Source organism: Diabrotica undecimpunctata, chromosome 8, assembly GCF_040954645.1.
Source record: "Diabrotica undecimpunctata isolate CICGRU chromosome 8, icDiaUnde3, whole genome shotgun sequence".
Lineage (NCBI taxonomy): Eukaryota > Metazoa > Arthropoda > Insecta > Coleoptera > Chrysomelidae > Diabrotica > Diabrotica undecimpunctata.
In genome coordinates this window covers 60,637,982-60,662,673 of record NC_092810.1, presented here as the reverse complement: position 1 = coordinate 60,662,673, position 24,692 = coordinate 60,637,982, and the positions used below count along the sequence as shown (strand labels likewise).

Genomic DNA, 24,692 nt, shown 5'->3' with positions numbered 1-24,692 from the left:
ATTATTGCATCGATTTGATGCCGAATTGCGTCGAAACGCAAACGGCCAAACGGTTTGGAACGCAAAAAGTGCTCTTTCACCAAGACAATGCACCGGCTCACCGATCGGCCGTCGCCATGGCAAAATTACACAAATTGGGCTATGAATTGGTTGAACACCCACCGTATTCACCAGATCTTGCCGCCAGCGATTTTTCCTTTTTCCAAACCTAAAAAAATGGCTCGGAGGACGCCGTTTCGCAACAATGATGAAGTCGTCGCTGAAACTTAGGTCTATTTTGAGGAGCTCGAGCAAAAGTACTATTCGGATGGGATAAAAAAATTGAAACGTCGTCTTACTAACTGTATCGAGCTAAAAGGGGACTATGTTGAGAAATCAATCGATTTAATTCCAAAAAACTTGTTTTTTTCTATCAAAGGCTAGTTTTATATAAATCCACCCTCGTAATAGTCAAAGTTACATATATTTCAACAAAGTCGACAATAGATTACGAAAAATTAATTAAGTAAGGATTTTAATATCTATACAAAAACCTTAACAACACACGTGTTTATCTGCAATATTTTCTAAAAACTGATAACAGACTTACAATATCTTGATTTTGCATTAGATATCAATGGTTCAACTTATTAAACTACTGTATTGTGCATATCAATAATTACGGTACATTTAGTTATAGTTTGCTTATTATGAAGTATACACATATTTCCAATCACTTATATCACTATTAAGGTTTATTGACGTTTCAATCTCCACTTCGGAAATCGTTCTCAAAATACAAACATAAATAAATTAAACATTTTTTTTTAAACAAAATTTGTTTAATTTATTTAGATTAAGGTTTAGGTTAATCACTATAAGCAACAAAACTTTGATTAGTGCAAATTCCAACCTTGATCAAATCCTCCATAAATTTGTAGCAAAGGTAACATAAATGCTTATTTTGATTTCTTCTTTTAAAAAGTAGATCTAGAAACTTGATTTACATCTGAAAAAGTACTTAAAGTCCCACCTGATTCTATTCTTTTATGTCGACTTATACTTTCTTAGTCACTAGATGTCTCAATATGCTTTATATGTTTTTTCTTCAAAGTAAACTTATATTTAAAAACTTTTTTAGTATTTTTGGGTATTTTTTGGTTTTTCCATTAACACTGATTTAAATTTTTAAATCTAACAGTTATGTTTTTTATTTATCACTTGCATATTATTTTAGCTTGAATGCGGTTATTTGTTTATTTTTTTTTTCACTTCCATATTATTTTTTTATTTTAACTTGGATGCTATACGGTTATCATAAGTACACTTTTAGTTATTTCATAAGGCATCATAAGCGGGTGTTATAGCCTAGAAAAACAAAAAAGCAAATGTTATAGAACGAAGTTTTATTTTAAACAATTTTGAAAGAATTAAATATTATAGAACTAACATTTTTTAAACTTAACAACCTTTATAAAAATATTGAAAGTACAATTTGTTTATTAACTGAATATAAATCCAACTGTCATAGACTACTTCAAACACTTCACTTGCTATAGACTACTAAAATATGCATATATATTTTGTAGTTGAAGTAAAATAAAGTTTACTTTTAAAATATTAGTTTTTATATTAGGTGAAGTGAAAAATAAAATCTTATATGTACCAATGGTGTTACCGGATGATTAAGCCCATCGAGAAACATCCTTCCTAGAGGCTCTCTGGCCGGATTATGTTGCTCTCCGCGCGTAATCATCTTACTAACACCTTTGGTGCATGAAAAACTGTAATGTGTCTTTGCAGAGTGTCGTTATAATTGACCGATACTGTCTATTGTATCTGTCAAATCGTAACCTTTAAAAAACATATACTCGTATGCACTTAGCACTGGATTTCGATATGCATTCGCTGCCATCTGTCGCCAAAAGGCGTTTTGCTTCATGAATCAGGTGCCAGTGTCGCCAAAAGGCGTTTTGTCTTACTTCAGTGAGGTGCCACTGCCGCCTTCTGGCGTTCACAAATTGTGAAAAGAAATAGGTTCTTTTGCCAGTCAGCTCTACGCATAATTACTTCTTGGTTTGTAGGCACCTAGATAACGGTTCCAATTCCTACATTTTTGACTCTGGTTTTTTATCTGAAGTCCTTCATTTCCTTTTTCAATATTTTTCCCAATAATACACTGAGGCAGAACGTAACAGTGTTTTATTACGTTAAATATTACAAATTTATAGTTTTTTAGTTTATTGTTAACCAGACAGTACTGATATGTATTTTCCCTACTAAGAGTTAAAAATTAACAGTTACTGGTGCCTTTGTCTGGTGATAAATACTTAGACTATTTAAGACTCTTACTGACTGATTAATTTTTACAACAAGCTTAAAATCAATGCAACGAATATGTAACTCTATCTTTTTGTGGAAGGAATGGCAACAGGAATCTAGAATTGCAGTTATTATGTACAATTTCCACAATTCTTTCGAATTAGCCAAGAATCTTCTGGATATTAAGACCCATGGCACTCTAGGACTTAATAGGAAAATAATCCAAAAGATGTTTCCACAAAAACAAACACTACTAGTGAAAGGCGAAGCCATTGCAAACTATAGAGATGGTGTACCATAATTGGAAAGGAGAAGGATTCAAGGGACGTCCTTTACATATCGACCGAAACTAGAAATAATATGCACGAGGCTGTTTCAAAATAAGAAATCCATGAAATGAAACCAGAGCTGATAGTCAAATGCACACATCGTCTAAAAGCAATAATCCGAAAGACTTTCGTATGTTAGTCGTCAGAGATATGAAGACTTCAGAAATAACTGAAGAGCCGTCAATTGTAAAGCAACATATTATTTTGAGAAAACGTCAAAAAAAAAGAGTGAAAAAGGTTATGCGAAAACGGTGTGCAAAATGTGCTAAGAGATCTTTCGGCTTGTTTGGACTGTTGCATAATAGCACGTAATACTACAAGTTACATTAACTGCTTTGTTTATACATCCGTCCTAAAAATTTTATTTTAATCAGTTGCCATATAGAGCCCTCGGGAAAGAGAAATGTGGGACGTAGGAGGATTTCCTGGTTGCGAAATTTAAGGGAGTGGTATAGGTGCAGTTCAATACAGTTGTTCAGAGCTGCAGCCAACAAAGTAAAGATTGCTGTGATGGTAGCCAACCTCCGATAGGAGACGGTACTGCAAGAAGAATATAGAGCCCATACAGAGACATCGTCTTAGAGTCAGCAACGCCCAAAATTGGGAGCATTACGTTGCCATGCAGGGTTTCTGTTAAAAACTTTAATATCCCACCAAATTATTAACAAAAATGTAATAAACAACGAATTTTTTACAATTTTAAGGGTTTTACCCAAATATTTAGTGGCTTGACTTATGTACACCTGGTGAATATTTAACCACATTGATTTTTTAACCTTAGTTAAACTTTAATCTTTACGTTTGCATTCACTAAAGTCGTAATACCTATTCCAGATAAACGCACTGATGATGGACTTTTTAGTCCGAAAATGTTTTGCTGTGGTGTAACCCGAAAGGGTCTTTTTAATTATAAACCTTTTATAAAGGATTTTTAAATAAAATTTTTATGATTTATGGTATACAGCCAACCACAGCAATTTTATTTTTCTTATGGATTTAAAATTGTATCTTATTCGCAATAGAAATAGTAAATTAAATTAATATTCATAACAAACAATATTCAAGTTAATCTAATAAACGAATTCTATGATTTCAGGATTATGGAAGATGCCACATCTTCACCGCTTCCAACCAGCCACTATACCAACTGCCTTTCACCATCAAATACTCCATCCCCTCTTCTACAACCACAATACAGATACGAATACCAAGACGAGATGATCCCTGCTACGCAACTTATGCCACAGGGAATTCCAAAAACACAAGAATTGTGGACAACGATGTCAGATTACGATTATAGACAATACGACAATAGTAGATTTAGTGGAAATGACTATATTAGGCAAAGTTATAGTGATACTATGTCAGTGTATTCTCAACGGACTAGTTTCGTGCCAAAAATTAGTGGACAAGGACAAAAAGTAACAAAAGAAGCCAGGATAAGAAGACCGATGAACGCTTTTATGGTGTGGGCTAAGGTGGAACGGAAGAAGTTAGCTGATGAAAATCCTGATCTCCATAACGCAGATTTAAGTAAAATGTTAGGTAAGTGTAAACTTTTAATAATGAAGTTCAGCTTTAAATGTCAATAATAAAAAGTCTATTACATACATATTACTATAGCTAAATTCAACGATTTCTTAATAACAATAATTTTTCTTTCGAAAAAGATGTGGTACCCAGCCACTAGACCTGTACAAGCTGGTACGGCATTCTATAGTTACATTGAAGAGTGATACTATGTATCTTATATTTTTTTCCAGCCAGGGTTAATCATAATTTGTCATCTTTTGTCAATAAGGTTTCTTGGTAGATGTGATTGTATTTAGGAATAAAAATTATTGAACAAAAGTTCTTAAATATAATAACGTTTTACTCATTAACAAAGCTGAGTCCTTTTATTTTTTATTAATTTTAAATTTTATTTCTTAGAACAGGATATATAGTTACAAACTTATGGAGCAGAGACTTTAATACTCACGCAAAAATCTGCGAATAAACTCAGAGTTACACAACGAGCCATGGAACGTGCAATGCTGAACGTGAGCCTTCAAGACCACATAACAAACCAACAAATCAGGCAGGCAAATCAAGATCAGGTGTTCAAGACGTCATCGAAAGAAACACGACGCTTAAGTAGAACTGGGCAGGCCACTTAGCCAGAACACAAGATGGACAACAAGACGTATTATGAAATGGAGGCCCAGAAACTATAAAAGAAGCCTAGGACGACCACCGACTAGATGGACCAATGATATAAAACGTGTAGCGGGAAACTGGCTACAAGCGGCCCAATGTAGAGAACATAGGCCCCCCTGGAAATAACTGAGGGAGGCCTATGTCCAGCAGTGGACGCGATTGGCTCATTGATGATGATACTTTCTCCAATGTTGTTTAACTTATACGTAGAAAAAGCATTCGCAGAAGTAGTGACAGACTCTAATAAGGGTACTAAAGTTTTTTTTTAATTATGTAGCAAACGTAAAGATATATGTAGCTGGAGAAGAAATTAAACAAATCAGGCAGTTTAAATACTTAAGTTGTCTGCTAAACGATACTTGGGACCCTGAGACTGAAATAAAGAGCAGAGTAGAACAAGCCAGAAATACTTTTTTGAAACTTTGTTTATTTCTAACTGATAGTAAGCTGGATTTTAAACTGAGATACACGATGCTAAAGTGTTATGTCTGGTCTATTCCCTTGGATGAAATGAAAACATATGCGTTAACGAACAGATCTATTAACAAACTTGAAGTTTTTGAAATGTGGTGCCTCTGCTGAATGATTAGAATATTATCATGTAAGGACATAATCAAAAGGTTGAAGAAGTATTAAGAAGAACATGCTTTCAGGACGGGGAAGTTTTTGATTAAGTATATAAAAAGTAAATAGATTGCATATTTAGGGCGCATATTCCGAGGAGAACGATACACTTTTCAGCAACTAGTACTAGAAGGAACGGTAGAGTGTAAGAGAGGTATAGGACATAAAAAGATGTCATGGCTGCGTAAAATTCGCCAATGGATAAGAATCCACAGTTATGAAATGCTTCCCAATGCTGCTAAAAATAAAATAATTTAATCCTGAATATCCTGACCAGACAATGAATGGTGGACGCCTACGCAGAAATGCACGCACCCTAAAAAGAAGGAAGACATCTCATTCTTTTATCTAGATATTCTTAAGTACACTTTATATTCTTATTTTTGTACTAGAATATGTTCATCGAGTGTAATTTGTTCATAAAGTATACAACACTCGCATCTCTTTCGTTTCTAATCTGTTCAGATTCATATATGAACTGATAAATGTTTCATATTTTATATTTAAAAAATTTTCTTTGCTCTCGTATTTTTCTGATTTTCCTTTAAAATCTCCTATGATCAGGACATATAAGTTTACTCTTTCTATTTATATGGATATAAAATAGATATGTTTTTAAACCTCATTAAAACACTAGAAGCGCTGACATTTCTGCCAGCCTTATAACCACGAACGGGTCATTTTTGACCAATATGATCTAAGTCGAAAATGTAAAAGGAAACTTGAAACAAAATATCATATATTTATTTGATAATTAATAATAGTAATAAACAAAGCGAAAATCTAATATAAAACATTCCTAGATAGTGCTCTTACCTACATAATGAACATACAAAATATTGTGTGGAAGTGCATTTTTTATGGACTGTTTTTTTACAATCGTGGCATTTTACAAATGATTTGTTTCCAGAGCACTCTGATTTGATTTCACAACGTGTTCGCTTTTTTGAGGTTCGCTCTAGTCCCTGCGTATTTTTCTGAGAGTTCTTCTCCTAGCTTTAGAATATAATTTCTGCGACTTATTTGCGATTTATTCAATGATTTATATAAGATCCAGGCATTTATTCCAGCTAAGTCCAGTAAATTGTAAAATGTGTGAAGTGGCCAACGCCTAGACGATGCTTTCACTGAATGCTTGCGTGCCATTTGGTCTACTACATCAACACCATATTTTGTCTCATTATAAAATTTAATAGTATCAGGTTATGCATTGTACTAAGCATGACCACATTTTTGTTGCTTTTGGCCTGATAAACGGTTAATGAGATATCACCTGTCTTTAGAAGTATTGTACTGTATAAATTTTCTTTCGCGTACTTTACACAAACTGGGATTTCACTTCGAGCTTTATTCATAGTACCAAGGAGACTAGTACTATTTGCTTTCAAAAATTCAGCCAGTGATAGTGATGTAAAGAAATTGTCACACGTAATATTTCTTCCTTTTTTTAAATATGATTGCATCAACTTTTTTACCACATAATCACCGAGGCGCTCATTATTTGGTCTCGCTTCGTCTTTCTTTAAACACGGAAAGGCGTAGAAAATGTAGTTTGTGTCTTTGTCCACGGCTATGCAGAATTTTTGACCATATTTATCGGGTTTTGAGGCAATAAACTGAGTAAACGTACACCTACATTTCGTAGGAAACAGTTGCTCGTCGACAGTGATGTATGGTCCTGGAACGTAGCTGCTCTGTGAATTTGCAATGAAATTGTACCAAATTTCCGACACTAATGCAAACTTGTCGTCTTTCAGTCTTTGCGATCGTGTAGACCTGACATCAAATCTTAAATATTTTATTATTTCTCGAAATTTGTCACGTGACATTGCCGCTTTTACAAAAGGATTGCCCCACTTCTCGGACCACAGCGAATCCAAATCTATACCTTTAGCACCCATGGCTCCTCGTACATATATTATAGCTATAAATGCTTCTAACTCTTTTATTGTTAAAGACAAAGTGTTTGAATGAACTCGGCGTGCTTCTTGAATAGTATAGTCGGTGATATGTTTTAAAATTTTATCGTCAATAAGAAGTCGCCAAGCACTGTTACACGTTTCATCGACACGACGTTTGGCATATGGTGTAGGCCCGGAAATATCTTTGAACACGTTTTGATGTGCTCTTCTACCAGCAGATGCATTATACAATGCTTCGATCTTCCAAAGTGTACCATTAGGAGCTATAATGTCTGAGCCAACAGGAATTTGAGAAAGAACATTACAATTACATCCTTCTGCTCTGACCGCTGGTTGACTAATGCCACGTCTACTTCCACGTCTGCTTCGTCGACCACGTCCTCTGCTTTCTGCGGATAGGTTGTCGTTATTCACTGAAAAAAAAAATACACTCTACATCAGAACGACAAAATACATAAAAGTACGAGATAGTATCATCATCGTATCACATAAGAACGTATAACATACCTTCAACAACGTTACTTTTAGACTGAGGCACTATCGGTTCCGTGTCTTCATCGGACGTAGACTCAACTTGGGCTTTTTGCTGCCACTCTTCATCAGATGAAGAGTATAATTCTTCGCCTTCTAAAATCTCATTCATTGCATCAACAAGTTGTTGATGAGTCAAAGGCCGATTATTCATGGTCACGACACTTTATATGTAGTCAATAAAAGTAAAAAAAGACGTACTACCACTTCACTCGTTCAAACTCGACTGAACGGAACGTCCGGAACCACGCGAGATCCAGATGCGATGGATGATCTGGCGAACGTAAGTATGGTAACCCCTCCATTCAGACGGTATTATGTATTTCGACAATCTCATTTTCTTGCCATTAGTTATAAGTAGTAAACCCCTAAATTCTAATATAAATTAGTATGTATCAATTGTAAATAATTTATACTAATATAGATAGCTGGGTCATGAATGACCCATCCGCGCTTAAAGATATTTTCGTAAAATAACAAAAAATTAATTATCATAGTAGATATATAGTTTGATAATTCACAAAATGTCATAAAAATTTAAGGCTATTCGCTCCGTGCGTGACCATGGTAGGGGTACCTTGAAACGATGCCAGCGTGCGTAGCGGCGAAATATGACAAAATTGGACCTACCTTTTTACGCATAAATTTTATCAAAAATGTGTGCAAATACATGTTGCGTAAGTAATTGTGCTAATAATAGCAAAAATAATAAGTGTAGTTTTTATAGGTTCCCAAAGATTACATATAAATTAGAGGAAAGAAAAAGATGTATCCGTGCTATTAATATGAAAAAGTAAATATCACATAACTTCATTTTTATGCAATTGAAATAGGAAAAATTTAAATAATTTACCTTAAATGATATTTTATAAAGCTTCAAGCTAACTGCAGAGTGCCTGATGACTTTAGCTTTTATATCATAATTTTTACTATTACTGTTTTTAATTATATATGCTCTTTCACGTGAAAAACTTGATTTGCCAGTACTAGATTTTTCCCTTTCTTTTTCCTCCGTTTGGGGTTAAAAAGATATATTATGATTAATTTTGAGAAACCCAGTGTTTAATACTACATTTATTTTGTACATAAACTGAAAAAATATAATTAAAAAGTTAATTATTAATAATTGTCAATTTCGCCTGTATTTAACAATGTCAAACATAATATGTTTGACATTGTTAAATACAGGCGAAATTGACAATTATTAATAATTAACTTTTTAATTATATTTTTTCAGTTTATGTACAAAATAAATGTAGTATTAAACATATTATGTCATTAATGTCATATGTTTAACCTGAAAATTGGTAGGTCCAAAACTGTCAGATGAAGGCGGTAGGTGTCGCGTCAGTCACGCACGGAGCGAATAGCAAGTATAGAATATTTACTGCACAGAGATGAATTTCGAAATGAGTCAAAATTGGAACGGTCGCGCTTCTAGTGTTAAGTTTAGGAAAGTGTCCTTTAGTAAATCTGAAATTTATTAAAAAAAGGATCAGAAAGACTGTAAAATACATAAGCATAAAACATATAATAATATTAAAACCAAAACAAGTGTTTGACAAAGTAGTAATGCGATTAGATTGTTTTTTATTCTTAAAAAACAAATAAAAACTAGCTTTGATAATAATTTTGCTACATTTTAAATACTTGTTCTAATGATAAATTCCAGATAAAATCAAAATTTTAATGTAGATGTTTAGACGGAACTTGAACATCTTATATAAAACTAATTTGCATAAAGAATCTACATAATAACGTCACTCAACACCGCAGATGTAGGTAGGTGCCTACTTTTGATAAATAGATATTACACATATGTAAAAATGAAGATTAATTTTAGGGTTATGTAAGACATTTTAATTGAAAATTTCTGAAATGATCCATAAGTGGAATATGTTGTAATTATTAGAAAATACTATTATTAAGGGATTACAGTTGTTAAAAATATTTAGAATTACATTAAGTTGTTCACATGTGTGAGAGCCTTTAAAAAACTAATACTTAAATAATAATTCTGGGTACTATACTTCAATTGCCCGTCAATAACTCTGCACTTGTGGCGCCATATCGGAATATCAGTAGTGGCGGTATATTATCTAGCTTTACTTCTTTATGAATATCATTTAAAAACTAAAATGTAATTGGACCCAATAAATAAAATAACCTTACAAAAGGAGACAGCGATATGAACTGCTAAGGCTGATAAGGCTGATACAGGGAAAGATAAGAGGAAGAAGGAGTATAGGAAGAAGGAGAGTGTCATGGTTGAAGAATTTAAGGAACTGGTTTAAATGCAGTTCTATAGAACCCTTTAGAGCAGCAGTGGATAGAGTAAAGATAGTGATGATGATATCCAAACTCCGATCGGGAGACGGCACTTAAAGAAGATATCCATGACTAGTGAAAAATAAAATAAGGTTCCGTGCAAATTAACTTTTATTATATTAAGGGTACAACGCATTAAAATATAAGATTTATTTGTGAAACTTGATCTTATGAATTGCATCTTAATCATTTTGTGGGTGCAATATACAATCAGGGTACTAAAACTTGGCATTTGTTAAACAAGTAAAATATTTGCAAATTTGACAAAAATAACGAGTCTTAATGTCTCTAATGCAAAAACTACATCGTTTTTTAGTATTTAAATTTTCGGAATTACCTCTTAGAAGTTCACTTGAAGATCCAGATACTTCTTAGCGTCGGTTGCGAATAGAGCTGGAGAGATATTTTCCACCATTAAGCGACGCTTTATATGCTGGTCGATTAGCTCTGCGGCCAAACTTTTATGTCTACTCTACGGAGCAACGTATTATTTTAATTATCGGCCCGATCTATAATTTCGGAGTTTATTACAGCCACATTCATAAGTAAATAAAAAATCACCACTGGCCATCTCCGGGTATTATGAGCTACATTAGACGTGACACGAAGTTCGTCAACGGTGTCGACCCTACCTTTAGTTGAGTTATAAAACTTTATAATCTCTGGCTTCTGTTGATTATTTATATACTATATTTGATCATTATTGTTCATACTTAATTCCAGTATGACATTTTTTCCCTTCTTGGGCACATAGGATACTATTGCAGTATTTTCTTGGAATCCAAACATATCTACTTGAAGAAACAGGTCGATGTTTGGCGTTTTTCAATGGTAATTGTCTTTTGTTTTTTCTCACTGTACTGACGTATGTCAGATTGTGATTAAGACGAAGTTTTGAAATAAGCTTAAAGCTAGTTAATCAATTATTGCACGTAAGGTTTCTTCCATCCGATATTGGATGATTGAATCACTCGACCATACGAGCTAGATTATTTTTTAAATGAAAAGGTCTGTCTAAAGGATTGTAAACCTATATATGGTTCCAGATATAAAGTAGGTATATCTGATTTTTGCATCAACAAGGCAAACAATTTTAATCCTTATTTGTGTATTACCTTATCCGTGGTCCAGTTTTGTTTGTCTACTACAAATGTCTTGATGAGCTCCTAGACAAGAAGCAAGTGACCCCGTATGTTTCCTTGTCGTATCTTCTTCTATTAATTATCCTCTAGTAATATATTAGAAATAGGATTGTTTATTGGTCTGATTAGATAATCTATTGCAACTGGCTGGATCACTAAGGTATATCTTCTTCTTGACTGGCTTTACAACTCAGGGTAGATCTTCGCCGCATCCACTATAGCCCTTCATCTTCTACGATCTTGCGCTTTTATTTCCCATTGTTGTATCCCAATCCTAAATAACTCAGCTTCAACATCATGCTTCCATATTTTTCTTTGACGGCTTACTGATCTTCTACCACCTGGTTTGTCAAAAAACACTGTCTTTAGCATTCTGTCTTCCTCTGGTCTTACCACATGACGTACCATACAGTACCATAGGTAGTCACCGATCCAGCATTGCGCATTCTTCACCACTTATCTGTCAATTCATCTCTTTGGGGTCCAAATATCATTCTAAGAACCTTCTTTATATATACTAGCAGCTTATTTATTTCCCGCTGGTGTAGAGTCCATGTTTCACTTTCATATGTAACAACTGGGCGACTAATTGACTTTTACAATCTTAATTTAGATTTTCTTTTTAGCAGCTTAGATCCTAATAATGATGATAGTGAGTATAATGCTCTATTTTTCGCAGCTATCCTTGCTGATACCTCTTTTTCTATGTAGTTGTTATTTGTGATTACCGTCTCCAGATATTTAAACTCTTTTACTACTTCGAAGTTGTGATCATTAATAATTATGTTCGGCCTAACTTTTCGTCTTGGATTTTTGGTTACTAGCATGTATTTTGGTATCTCTTTATTTATTCAAAGACCCAGACTACATGTCTCCTCCTCGAGTTGTGAAAACATCTCTCTCACGTCTCTAGTAGAATGAGCAACTGCATCTAGATCATTAGCAGATGCCAAAAATAGTTTTGATCCTCGATTCGCAAATCCCCCAGTCAGTTCAGACGATACTTTATTTATTGCATATTTTAAAGCTAAATTGAATAGCAACGGTGATAAGGAGTCTCCTTGTCTAAGTCCTGATGGTATACTAAATAGCATCGATGTACTGTTTCCTATCTTTTCTTGGTATTCCTATTTCTAGCATTGCTAGCCATAGCCTACTTCTTTTTATCGAATCATATGCTTGCTGTAAATATACGAAAATTTATTGTACATCTCAGTTGAATTCCCAGCATTTTCTAATATTTATCTGATCGTAATATTTGATCTATTCTTGACCTTCCAGCATAAAAGCTGTAGTCGCCTAGAATATCTTCCGAATACAGAATGTATTCGGAATATGTATAAAAACAATGTTGGAATTTTTAATGATTTCCACCAATTGTTCGGGGGAAAGCTGATTTAATTACTTTTCCCTGTGCGTGTACAGTACCAAATATTTTAGGACCATGGACTGTAAAAGAGTTTCCTTCGATATATGCAAGCAGACTTCACGGCGATGGTTCCTTATGTGTTTGGTTTTATAGGGGTTTGTACTTAGAGAAAAATAAAGCGTAATTAAAAGAATCTACACATTTAATAACTAGAATATTTACAAAGGCACTATTACTAATGAAAGAGTTCGTTTTACCCCATTGTTCATTATTCTACCGGCGTTTTAGGGCGCGCGAACATAGCGAAAACAAATGCACATTTCACTGCATTTTGGAGGCAAAGAGAGGACTTAGGACGCGTAAATACCGGCAGGCGAGTACCGCACAACTTGAGACACTAATCACATCTCTTTAGTAAGATAATTGATAGAACTTCATACGCTGTGTTAATAAGCGATATGCCTCTATAGTTTCGAAATTGTTCTTTATCTCCCTTTTTATATATGGGTATTATAACGCTTTCATTCCATTCCCTCGGCATTTCTTGTTGTTGTCATACCCTCAGAATAATGATATACAATTTTTAATGTAAAACGTTTTTTTATCAATTCTTCATTTATACCATCATTCCCTGGCACTTTGTGATCTTTAAGAGATGCTATCCCATTCTTTACTTCTTGAAGTGTTGGTGCTGGTATTTCCATATCTGCAGAATGGAATGTAATATCTGTTTCCGCCATCTCACTTTCAGTATTTAGTGAATTCCGAATGTATTCCTTCCATCGTTTGACACTGGAGGTCTATGTCATTAAAAAATCCGTATTTATTAAATTTGGAAGGGATATACTGTTTAAAACCGCATCTTCCCTGAAATGCCTCAATTTTTTCATCTACAGTGCCATACTTGCTAATTGTGTAGGCATTTGTTCAATTTTTTACATGACTTATAAACAGTTGTTTTATAGGCTCTAGCTTCTTTCGTCTGGACTTTCTAAATCTTCAAATCTAAGATGTCTTTTGCTGGGGCATGATTAATTAAAACATTTCAACCCCACTGCCATTTCGCTATCACAACTTTTATGTGTTTAATCAGTTAGTTTTCAAACACCAACCTAAATAAAGCAATCCTAGTAAAGCTCTTATCTTGATTACATCAGTGTTTTTAGCAGAACGGGCTCTGGCATACATCTCTTTCATTTGATCTATATTTGTTTGTACTTTTAACGATAATATTTTAATGTTTTAATGTTAAAATATTTTCGAAAAAAAAATATATATATATCAGTCGCTTTTAAAACCATTCCATGACACTCTATCATCCCATTGGCTTTCTCTAAGATCTCTTGCGCTCATCGCCTTCGTTACTCCCTCTCTCCAAGATTTCTTGGGTCTTCCTCTCTTTCTGCGGTTTGGTGGTATCCATTGCATAATTATTTTTGGGAGTCTTGAGTTATCCATCCTCCTATGTCTGTTGTTAGAGAGCTGTCAACCCCCATTCGCTGTCTTATCTCATCATTACGTATTCTCTCTCTGCGTAACACTCGTACCGATCTTCTAAAAGCGTCCATTTCTACTGCCTCCAGTTTTCTTCTGTTGTTTTCGGTTATTCGCCAAGTTTCCGCTCCGTACAATAGACTGCTTTTAATAAGAGATTCGTAGATATTGTGTTTTCTTCTTTTTTATATTTTATGACTCCACAGTACGCTGTTTAGACAACCTATTGTTTTTCTGGATTATGTTATTCTTCTCTTTATTTCTTCAGCATCTTTCCGCGTTGTGTCAAAAACGATTCCTAGGTATGTGTAATGGTCGCAGGGCATGATGATTTCGTTATTTTATAATGTGATGTTCGATAGTTCGGTACCTGTTGGTAGGTATTTTGTTTTTTCTGTATTAATTTCTAGTCCCCACTTTCTATATTTCTATTGTAATTTCCTTGCCATGTACTCCAGATCATCTTTATCGTTTGCTATAACAACCTGGTCATCAGAAAACTGCAATGTATACAAGCAAATCTCTCCAAGGTCTACGCCCATGCCTCTGCATTTTCGTTTCCACTCTTTCAATGCTTTTGCAATATATATTTTAAACAAGGTCGATGATACACAACACCCCTGACGTAGATTTTTATTAACCAGGAAGCTTTGCTTTGCGATAGTCTGTTTCCATTTTTTATTTGTGATGTTGACCCTTCATACAAATTTCTTAAGGCCTTTATTAAGGTGACACTAATATTCGTCTGTCGTAACACGTTCCAGAGTTTGTTTACAGGACCTGTATCGTACGCCTTCTGCAAGTCAATAAACATGAGGTGGGTTTCTTGATTTGTGCTTAATTTTTTTTCTATTAGTTGTTTGAAGCCGAAAATATTATCAGTATAGCTTCTTCCTGTTCGAAAACCGGATTGTTCTTCTTTCTCTTGGTCTTTTTATTCCTTCTCAATGCGGTCTCTAATTATTCGTCCATACAAACGGCTGAATGTACTAGTGACTGATATCCCTCTATAGTTTTCACATTTAAGCTTATCTCCTTTCTTATGGATCGACGAAATATAAGCAATTTTCCACTCGTCGGGTACGGGAGAACCATTTATAAATTGATTTATGCACCAAGTGACGGTTTCAAACAATTTTTGTGATCCACATTTTATTAGTTCGGCTGGGATATCCCCTGGTCCTGAAGACCTACCGTTTTTCAGTTCTTTTATAGCTTTTCCAATTTCTGTCACTTGTATTGTTATATCTTCTCCTTCAATATTAACCTCTGTTGGTGATTGAGTTAAGTATTCGTCCCTATTTTCTGTCAGTAGTTCCCCATAGTACTTTTCCCATTTTTGTGTGGATATTAATTGAATGTTTGTGCTCTTCCTTTCGTTAGTTTTTATTTTACTGAGGAACTTCCATGTTTCTGTACATTTTCTGCCTCCCAGGTAGGTATTAATTTCCTGGCACTTTTTATCCCACATTTCTCTTTTTGCTTTTACTGTTGTTCTTTTTGTTATTCTTTTGAGTTCCAGGTATTCATCTCTATCTTTTTGTTGTTTACTGCTCAACCATCTGATTGCTTCTATTTCGTTGTTCCACCATAGTTTTTCACTTTGTCTTTGAGTGTTAGAGCCGAGTGTTTCTTCTGCAGCTTTTTTAACGCTAACGACTATGTTTCCTCCTCTACTGTTGAAGTTATATTCATTAGTTTGCCATCCAGTCTTTGTTGATATAGTATTCTTGTACTCTCTTGGGTCATACTATCCAAATTATAACTTCTTTTTTCCAAAGTTTCTTCTTGTTGGGGTTGACAATTTGTTTGATTATGTGTTATTTTATATCTAAATGGACAGGTTACTTTTGATTTTACGATATAATGATCTGAACCACATGTTGTTCCTCTGTATGCTCTTGTGTCCTATACTTGCATATTAGTATTTTGTTTTATGATGACATAGTCTATAATTGATTTTAGATTTCTTGTAGTTTGGGTCCAGGTGTACTTGTGCACATCTCTATATTTAAAAAATCCATTGGTTGTTTTTAATTGATGGTTTTCACATATTTCAATTAGGCTCGCACCATTATCATTCTGGTTTATTTCTCAGTAGGGATCTACCACCTTATTATCTACTTTACGACCTACTCTACTGTTCAGGTCTCCCATAACTACCAATTCTCTCCTATTTCCAAAAAAAAACAAATTCCAATAATCAATTGTGAATTTGGCATTCTTGTCATATGCTTTTGTTTCCAAGTGAAAAACTTTATTATTATTATATATTAATTCGTAGATTCTTACCGTTTGCACCGGGCAGTGTTTTTTCAGACTGCTCCATATTTGCCTCTATAACTAGCAATTCATGAAACTTTTGCTGGTATCACATCCAGCCAGTGACTGAATCTGAAAGATGTTTCTCGATGTTATCTATTTCATTCTCTGATTCAATGTCATCAAAAGGTTGTTCTGTGTCAGTTTCTACTTCCCCAAGCAATTGCAGTAGACGACATTGCTCCTTTTTATAACTCATTTTGCTAAAAATATTAAATTTTACTAAGCGAAACATAAAATAATACATGTTTACCTAACTGAATACAAATATCAGCAAAATTATTCACCATTTGTAAAATAAATAAATATAGTGGTAAAAATGTGATAAAAGCTCTCGGCTCGACAATCGATGCATTAATAAATATAAGGAATGTACCAAGAGCACGAAAAAACATGCATGTACTTCCTGATTAACGTCTATGCATAAGAACAAGCTCTCTTCGGTTTGAATGTTCTTACACAAAGATGCCTAGACGTTAATCAGGAAGTACATGCATGTTTTATCGATTTTGAAAAAGCGTTTGACAGAGTACTCCATGATAAGCTAAAAGACATTCTTGAAAGAAAGGACATAGATAATAAAGATCTGCGAATAATTCTCAATCTATATTCGAATCAGAAAGCTAACATCAAAATAGAAAATGAGATATCACAAGCAATAGAAATACGTAGAGGAGTACGACAGGGATGCATTTTGTCACCGCTGCTATTTAATGTTTATAGTGAAAGCATCTGCTAGGAAACCCTTTTGCAAGCAAACGAAGGAATCGTAATCAATGGAGAGGTTGTAAATAATATTCGATACGCAGACGACACTGTACTAGTTGCAAGAACAGTAGAAGAATTACAACGATTACTTACAAATATAAATATTGCCTGCAACAATTATGGCATAAGTATCAATGTCAAAAAAACTAAGTATATGGTCTTCAGTAAGAACATGACACAACCAACACATATTAGTATAAACGGAATTCGAATTGAAAAAGTATCAAGTTACAAATTCTTGGGTACTTCAATAAACGAAACTGGAGACCAAAACAATGAAATAAAAAGACGTATCGAAATTGCCAGGGCCACTTTCATAAAGATGAGGAAATTCTTCTGCAACAGAGATATAAGCATCCCTCTCCGATTAAGAATGCTAAGGGGCTACGTATTTAACACGCTATTATACGGTGTAGAGTCCTGGACTCTCAAGCAGGACAATATAAAAAATATTGAAAGTTTCGAGATGTGGTGCTACCGTCGAATGCTGAAGATAAGTTGTGTTGAAAGAGTTACAAATTTTGAAGTAATGCGAAGGATAGGAAAAGACCCAGAAATTTTGTCAACGATCAAACGAAGAAAACTCGAATATTTGGGTCACGTGATGAGAGGACATAAATACGCATTACTTCAAAATATAATGCAAGGAAAAATAGAAGGAAAACGGAATCCAGGCCGTAGAAGAATGTCATGGCTGCGTAATTTGAGAGAGTGGTTTGGCTGTACCACTAATGAACTCTTTAGGTCAGCTGTAAACAAGGTCAGGATAGCCTTGTTGATTTCCAATTTTCGATAGGAGTGGCACAGGAAGAAGAAGAAGAGCACGAAGTTCATAGTTTAAACCGCACTCTTTTTATACCGTCCAGTACGACGCTTGGGTCTCAGAGACTTGGTGCCACCACTGCAGGGTTAAAAGTTACTTTTTTTATTCAGCAGAACATTTAAAATCTCTGTGTTTTCGACAGTGCTAGGAAAACATCGAACCCCAACCTCTCACCTGATATTCAAATACCTACTTATTGGAGGTATCCGGCCCACTGTAAAATAACGCTAATGATAAAAAGCAAAGCTGACTAATAAAGTATCTTCGTTTCGAAGGTCGACAATTATCGAGACTGTGCGGATTTTCGATATTGCTTATAGAAATAAGTGGTCATTGATTTTGTTAAATCGTTTCTTTGAATTTTTTTAACAAGGACAGTCTTCTTCTATCTTTTCTTTCTTTCCCAAGAAGATCATTTATTTTTTATGGTCAATACAACTTCCTTGTCTTTTTTTCTCTTTACCTTCGTCATAATATTCACCTACGAAAGTATTATTATGCTGCGATACAACAAAAAGTTGCAATTTCTTCAGCATCGTTCTTCATAACTCATGTTTTCAGTTCTACGCTGAGGTATCGACTAGAGAATACTTGTTTTATCTAAAACATTGCACAGCAGTAACTCATACTGAAAGAGAAGATTACTCATATAAAATTGACAACTAGGAAACAGTAGGAAACGTAGTGTAGGTGTTTTCAATTTTTAAAAGTTACATATTTTAGTAGTTTCTTTTATTAGCTTATTATCTAGCTACTTTTTTTAATACAACTTCATGTATATTACTTTTATTTAAAATTATTCTTCTATTTTCTCTTATGCTCATATAGATCTTATTATTTTATATAAAGCGCTTTCAAAATTGTCGTCCCTTTTCCGTGAAAACTTATACGCTTTCAACGTTGATAATTGAAAATAAAGCACTAATGATTAATTACTTTTAATAAAAAAATTTTCAATATGATCTAGTTTACTGTCTTTCTTACATTTTCATCCATAAATATTGAATAGTCGCTATTTTTCAAACTTTGTGACAAAATCGCATGATTGTTTACGCAATTTACGCTTTTACGCTTTACGATGGGTTACGCAAGTGCTTTAAAATGAAGCATAATTTACTTTATGTACCTACTTTACTTAACATGGCGCCCAGCCGTTACTTTGAATAATTTTGTCACTAAAACATACATTTATGTTTTTATATTGAGATTATAGTTACGGGGTTACTTCATATGCGCGAATTGAACACTAAATTTAAAGCGATAAGCAAGACACAAATTATATTAGACAAAACATATAAAAGGAAACCAGTACTATATTTAATCTACTCTCTTGCTTATAAAACCTGTACGAAATATTCTATAAAGCCATTCTTAACCAGGTAGATATTGATGATAAAGACCTACGTATCAATAAAAATACGTGCAAACATCAGGATTGACCGGAATAATTCTGAAGAGCTTCAAATACGAAGAGAAGTAAGACAGGCCTGCATTTTATCCCCACTAATATTTAACATCTATTCAAAGTTTGTTCTCGATAAATCATTGGATAGTGTTCAATGTGTTATCAAAATTAATGACGTCAATATTGATAATTTGGGGAACGCGGATGACACGGTGTTAATTGCAAATATTTACGAAGAATTTCAACATCTAATTAATAGGATTTCCACAACGTGTGATGAATATGAACTGAAGCTAAACACCATGAAGACGAAGGTGATGGTTGTCAGTAAAACGTCAATATAACCAGAAGTTGTAATAGCTTACGGAGAACATCTGGAGAGAACCAACATTAATACTTACCTTGGTTGTAAACTAAATGAGAACTGGGACACAAGCAAAGAAATTAGAATGCGTATACACAAGGGCAAAGCTGCATTTTTTTAAAATGAAGAAAATCTTGTATGGGAACAATATCACTTTGAGACTGAAAATTAGATTAGTAAGATGTTACGTGTTCTCTATTCTTTTATATGTTGTAGAATTCTGTAAATAAGTTGGGTAAAGAGAGTTCATAACGAGTTTGTTTTATTATCGGATGATAATAAAGAGTTACAGCAGAGTACACGCAGTGGGTCTTGATTCAATTTTAATTACTTTTAGAAATACTATACTCTGTTCATTGTATACCGCGAACCGTTTTGTTTTTTACTATATTTTGCATATACCTATGTGTTACTGTCTCTCGAATTTTCATAATGTGCCTGAATAGTTTTCTTGTATATGTACTAAGGTCCTGCTTCTCCATTCATCTGGATTTTGTCCCAGTTCCACATTTATATTAATCACATCAGTTAATAAACTTGAAATTGTCGCCAGATTAGTCAATTAGATTTATCAGAAAACTAGATTGATAAATAACAAATATTTATTCATTTCAAATTTCGAAATACTATTACACATTTGATACTTATGCATATCAAAAACCAATAAAAAATAATCTATAAATTGATCTATAAGAAACCTATGGAGATAATATTAATATAAATATTAGTAGGGCGTGGTAGTTATAACAACAATGAAAATGCATGGCAATTGATGCAAAAAGGTTTGATGCAAATCAACCGTCACTGGAAAATTTTGATCAATCCGACAGCAGTTCTTACTTTAGGTACTGAGGAACCCATTTCTCTCTCATATATCTTTATAGCTCTTGTCTAGGAACTGTGTTGTACGCCTTCTTAAGATCTATAAATATCAAATGTTTTCTCTCTTTTCTTTTCGTTGAATTTCTCTATCAACTGTCTCAAAACAAACAAGGCATCCGTTGTACTACTTCCTGGCATAAACCTAAAACGGTTTTTCTCCTATCGATGTCTCCCCCCTTAACTTTCGCTCTATAGTTTTCTTTCAAATTTTCATGCTGTGCGATATTATTTTTATCTCTCTATAGTTTCTACAGTTCCGAATGTCCCCTTTATCTTTATATCTACAATGATACCATCACACACTCTTTCTCTCTCTCTCTCTCTATCTCTCTCTCTCTCTCTATCTCCACGCATTGGGCATCCTTTCTTCCTTATATATCCTACTCATCATTTGCCACAAAATATCAATCCCTTCCTCTCGTAGAGCCTTACTAAGTGCATACAGAAACTTCAAGGCTTAAGCCTTTTGACAGATATGTTTATCACTCTTCACAGACTGGCTCAATTTTCGTCACCTTTTACACACATTTTTGAGAAGAAATCACACACGCATATATAAGAAATGCGAATTCTCAGTTGACGACACTCAATTCGACTTCAGAAATGGATTGGTATCTCGAGATTAGCTCTATTCTCGCTCTCATGTAGCTTATTAGCTCTAATGTACTTACATAGAGAGTCAGAGACATATACGTGGAAATAAATTATCGCAAATAGAGTCCAACACCAGAAACTAGCAAAAACCACTGGTGTTGATGAAGGCAACTTACGAATAATTAAAGAACTCTACTGATCAAATAGCTCAAGTAGAGATAAAAAGAATAAAATATCGGAGAAATAGCTATAAAAAGGGGGTGCGACTTCTTTCTAGAGTGCTGTCTCCCTACGAAGGTTGGCAATCATAATGGCTATTTTTATTTCTTCATTTCTTTCCTGAATCTTTCCCTGTACATATTATGTGTCTCAAAATCTTTTTTCTTGTTTGTATAGTGGTGATTAGGTCTGTTTCCTTACCAACGCTTTCGGGGTGAGAAGTGGAGGCATATTATCTCCACTGCTCTTTAATCAGGATTCTAAAAACATCTTCGCACAGAAGCTCATAAAGATACCAGAGCTGGAATCGAAATTACCGGCAAAACAATTATTAATATAAGAAATGACGACGATACTATCATTATTGTCAATAGCCTGCCTGAACTATAAACGACATTGTAGAATAGAAGAAGCGTTAGCAAAGTTCCATCGTTCATATACTTAAGAACATTAATAAGCAGAAGTTGCAATTCGACAAAAGAAATCCTCTCAAGATCCCAATCTTTTCCTGAACCGAACAGGTAAAAAACTCCGAAGTACTAAACAGAATGTAAAAGAACAAAGAGGTGATGCCAACGATCAAAGAGAGTAAGCTAATGTATATCGGACTCCTAGTGACAGGGGATATATATGAATTATCATATATATCCCCTGTCACAGCAAAATATCAATAGCGAGAAGACAGAATTCCTTACTCAAGGATTGGCGCCGATGGCTTGTCAAAACATCATCCGAAATCTTTAGAGCCGCTATCTCACGTCTAACTTAGCCAACTGGATGGCCAACCTTCAAAGGAAGGCAATTCAATAAAAAGAAAGGTGGTAAACATAACCAGCAAGCTGCTGTCAAATATATTAAGGGAATAATAAATAGAACAATCCCAAATACAGAACAAAAACCTCAGGGAGTACCAATGCGGTTTTTGATCGAGGAGATCAAAAGAATTGTAAGGGATAGTGTATGGATGGCCATAGAAAGCCAAAACATTATTTTAACTAAATAGGTATTTATCGAGGATTCTAGGATTACCAAAACGTTATTGTTTTAACTAAATATTTATGTATCAAGGATTTAATGCCTAAAGTTAACGTAAGAAAACATGTTATGGAAATTTTCTCTATTACCAGTGGTTTAAAACGTAGTTATCGTGATTATTCTTAACTAAAGCGCAAGTTAACTAAAGCTGAAAAGTTTAATCTGGAATAATTTTGGAGTACATAGACATAGAAAGTAGTACCACCAAAACAAAGGAAATGTTTTTGAGAATAGAACAGAAAACAAAAAAGTAAAGCTCAGCATGACTAAAGAGATGAAACATGAATATGTATGGACAGAATTAATGTAATTTATTACGGACAAATAGATACAATTTTAAATGTAAAAGAATTCCAGTACTTTTGTGCCACTATTACTCACGACAACGATATAAGCAGAAAAATAGGGGCAGGAATACAAAAAGGAAACAGGGACTTCTATGCATTCAAAGGCATACTGAAATCAAAGATACTGTTAAGATCATCAAAGACCCTAATTTATAGGAAAGTGATTAGGTCAGTCATAGCATACGGATCAGAAGCCTGGACCACCAGGAAACAAATCTATATAACCAAAAAAAAAACAGTGTATAACCAAGCAAGCATAATAAACAAGATAAATGTCTAGAGGCTTAGATGAGCAGGAGGCTTAGATGAGCAGGACGAATGGCTCATTAAACGAATTTGGGTGGATAAAGCTGTAGAGATAGAGGGGAGCGGGAGAGAGAGAGAGAGGTGCAATTGTAACCAATATGTGCGACCGGTTCCTGTGTTCGAGACAAAAAATTGTTGAGAACAATAAAAGTAGGCAAGACTGCATACCTTGGACACATACTGAGGAATGATAAATATAGTCTTCTGCAGGTCATCATGCAGGGTAGAGTCGATGGCAAAAAGGAAATAGGTAGAAAGAGGAAGTCATGGCTGCGAACTATTCGAGACTGGACAAACATGACTGTAGACGAATTATTCCACGTTGCAAAAGACAGAGAAACTTTTAGAAATGTGGTCGCCAACCTCCGTTAATGGGGACGGCATAGGAAGAAAAAGAGGAAGGTTACTCTGTATTTTCGCGGCACCTGCGTATAACTTTGTTAACTTTGTCCATTTTACATATATTATCTATAAGTGAGCGGTGTCCAGTAAGAACACCTGTGAATACGCTGAGTTCCAAGCTGTTACAGATCTGTTCTACGTTCTACCTGCGACTTTACGTTTTTGTAACTATTATTGGATTTTTACGTAGCGAGTAGTGTGTACCTAAAAGTAAGGTTGCATTAGGTTCTTTTTCCTATTTTCGGATATTATCAAGGATACCTTTTTCATATACCACAGAATTGTTTTGGTAATAATAAAATGAGTATTAACTGGTTCATTAGCAACATAATTAGCAAATGAGAAAACAATAGAAACATGTTGAAACCAAAAACGACAACAACCATAAAAATTAACCTAAGTATAACATATTTTTGTTATACATAGGTATAATTATAACAAGTAGAAGAGAAGAACGAGTATTAATAATCTTCAATAAAAATTGTATATCGTTCAATGTGTTTTTTAATATAATTGTGGCGGTTCAACATGTTTTAAAAAAAAAATATTTTGTTAAATTACTAAGAATAATTGATTTGATCTGATTTTATTTGTTAAAAATAAAAAAATCAATAGAGAAAGTTACTTTTGATAGATATTTATAAATCGAATTTAATAAAATAATATATATTTTGTCGCAGTCAGCAACCAGCAGCCCAGGTGTTTTAGTCGTTTAAATTTCGAAGTGCGCAACTGTCGTTGCCTACTTAAACTAAGAGAAAACAGTCGGTGGCTTAGCGTAGTCAATAAATTTATGAAGCGGTAGGGTAATCAGATCCACGTAAGGCTGGCAACGCCGCAGATCATCAGATGCTTGCAAAGAACAAGATTTGTGCATTTCATTAGGCAGGGATTAATAGGCTTAGGAGACTGCGAGATCGGCCGGCCCTCGCATCTCATTGGTTTGACTAGTCGACTTTCAACCAATCAGGGCCGGTCTCCAATTA

The 24,692-nt window shown here is 34.2% G+C and overlaps 1 protein-coding gene across 1 annotated transcript in view; it reads left to right on the top strand.

The window, feature by feature from the left end:
• The window catches only part of Sox15 (Sox box 15 transcription factor), a 358,404-nt gene that overhangs the window by 86,746 nt on the left and 246,966 nt on the right, over positions 1-24,692 (top strand). Inside the window, exon 2 of the mRNA XM_072540371.1 lies at positions 3,727-4,175. Within this exon, the coding sequence (XP_072396472.1) occupies positions 3,727-4,175 (449 nt within the window). The remainder of the gene's footprint in view (positions 1-3,726; positions 4,176-24,692) is intronic.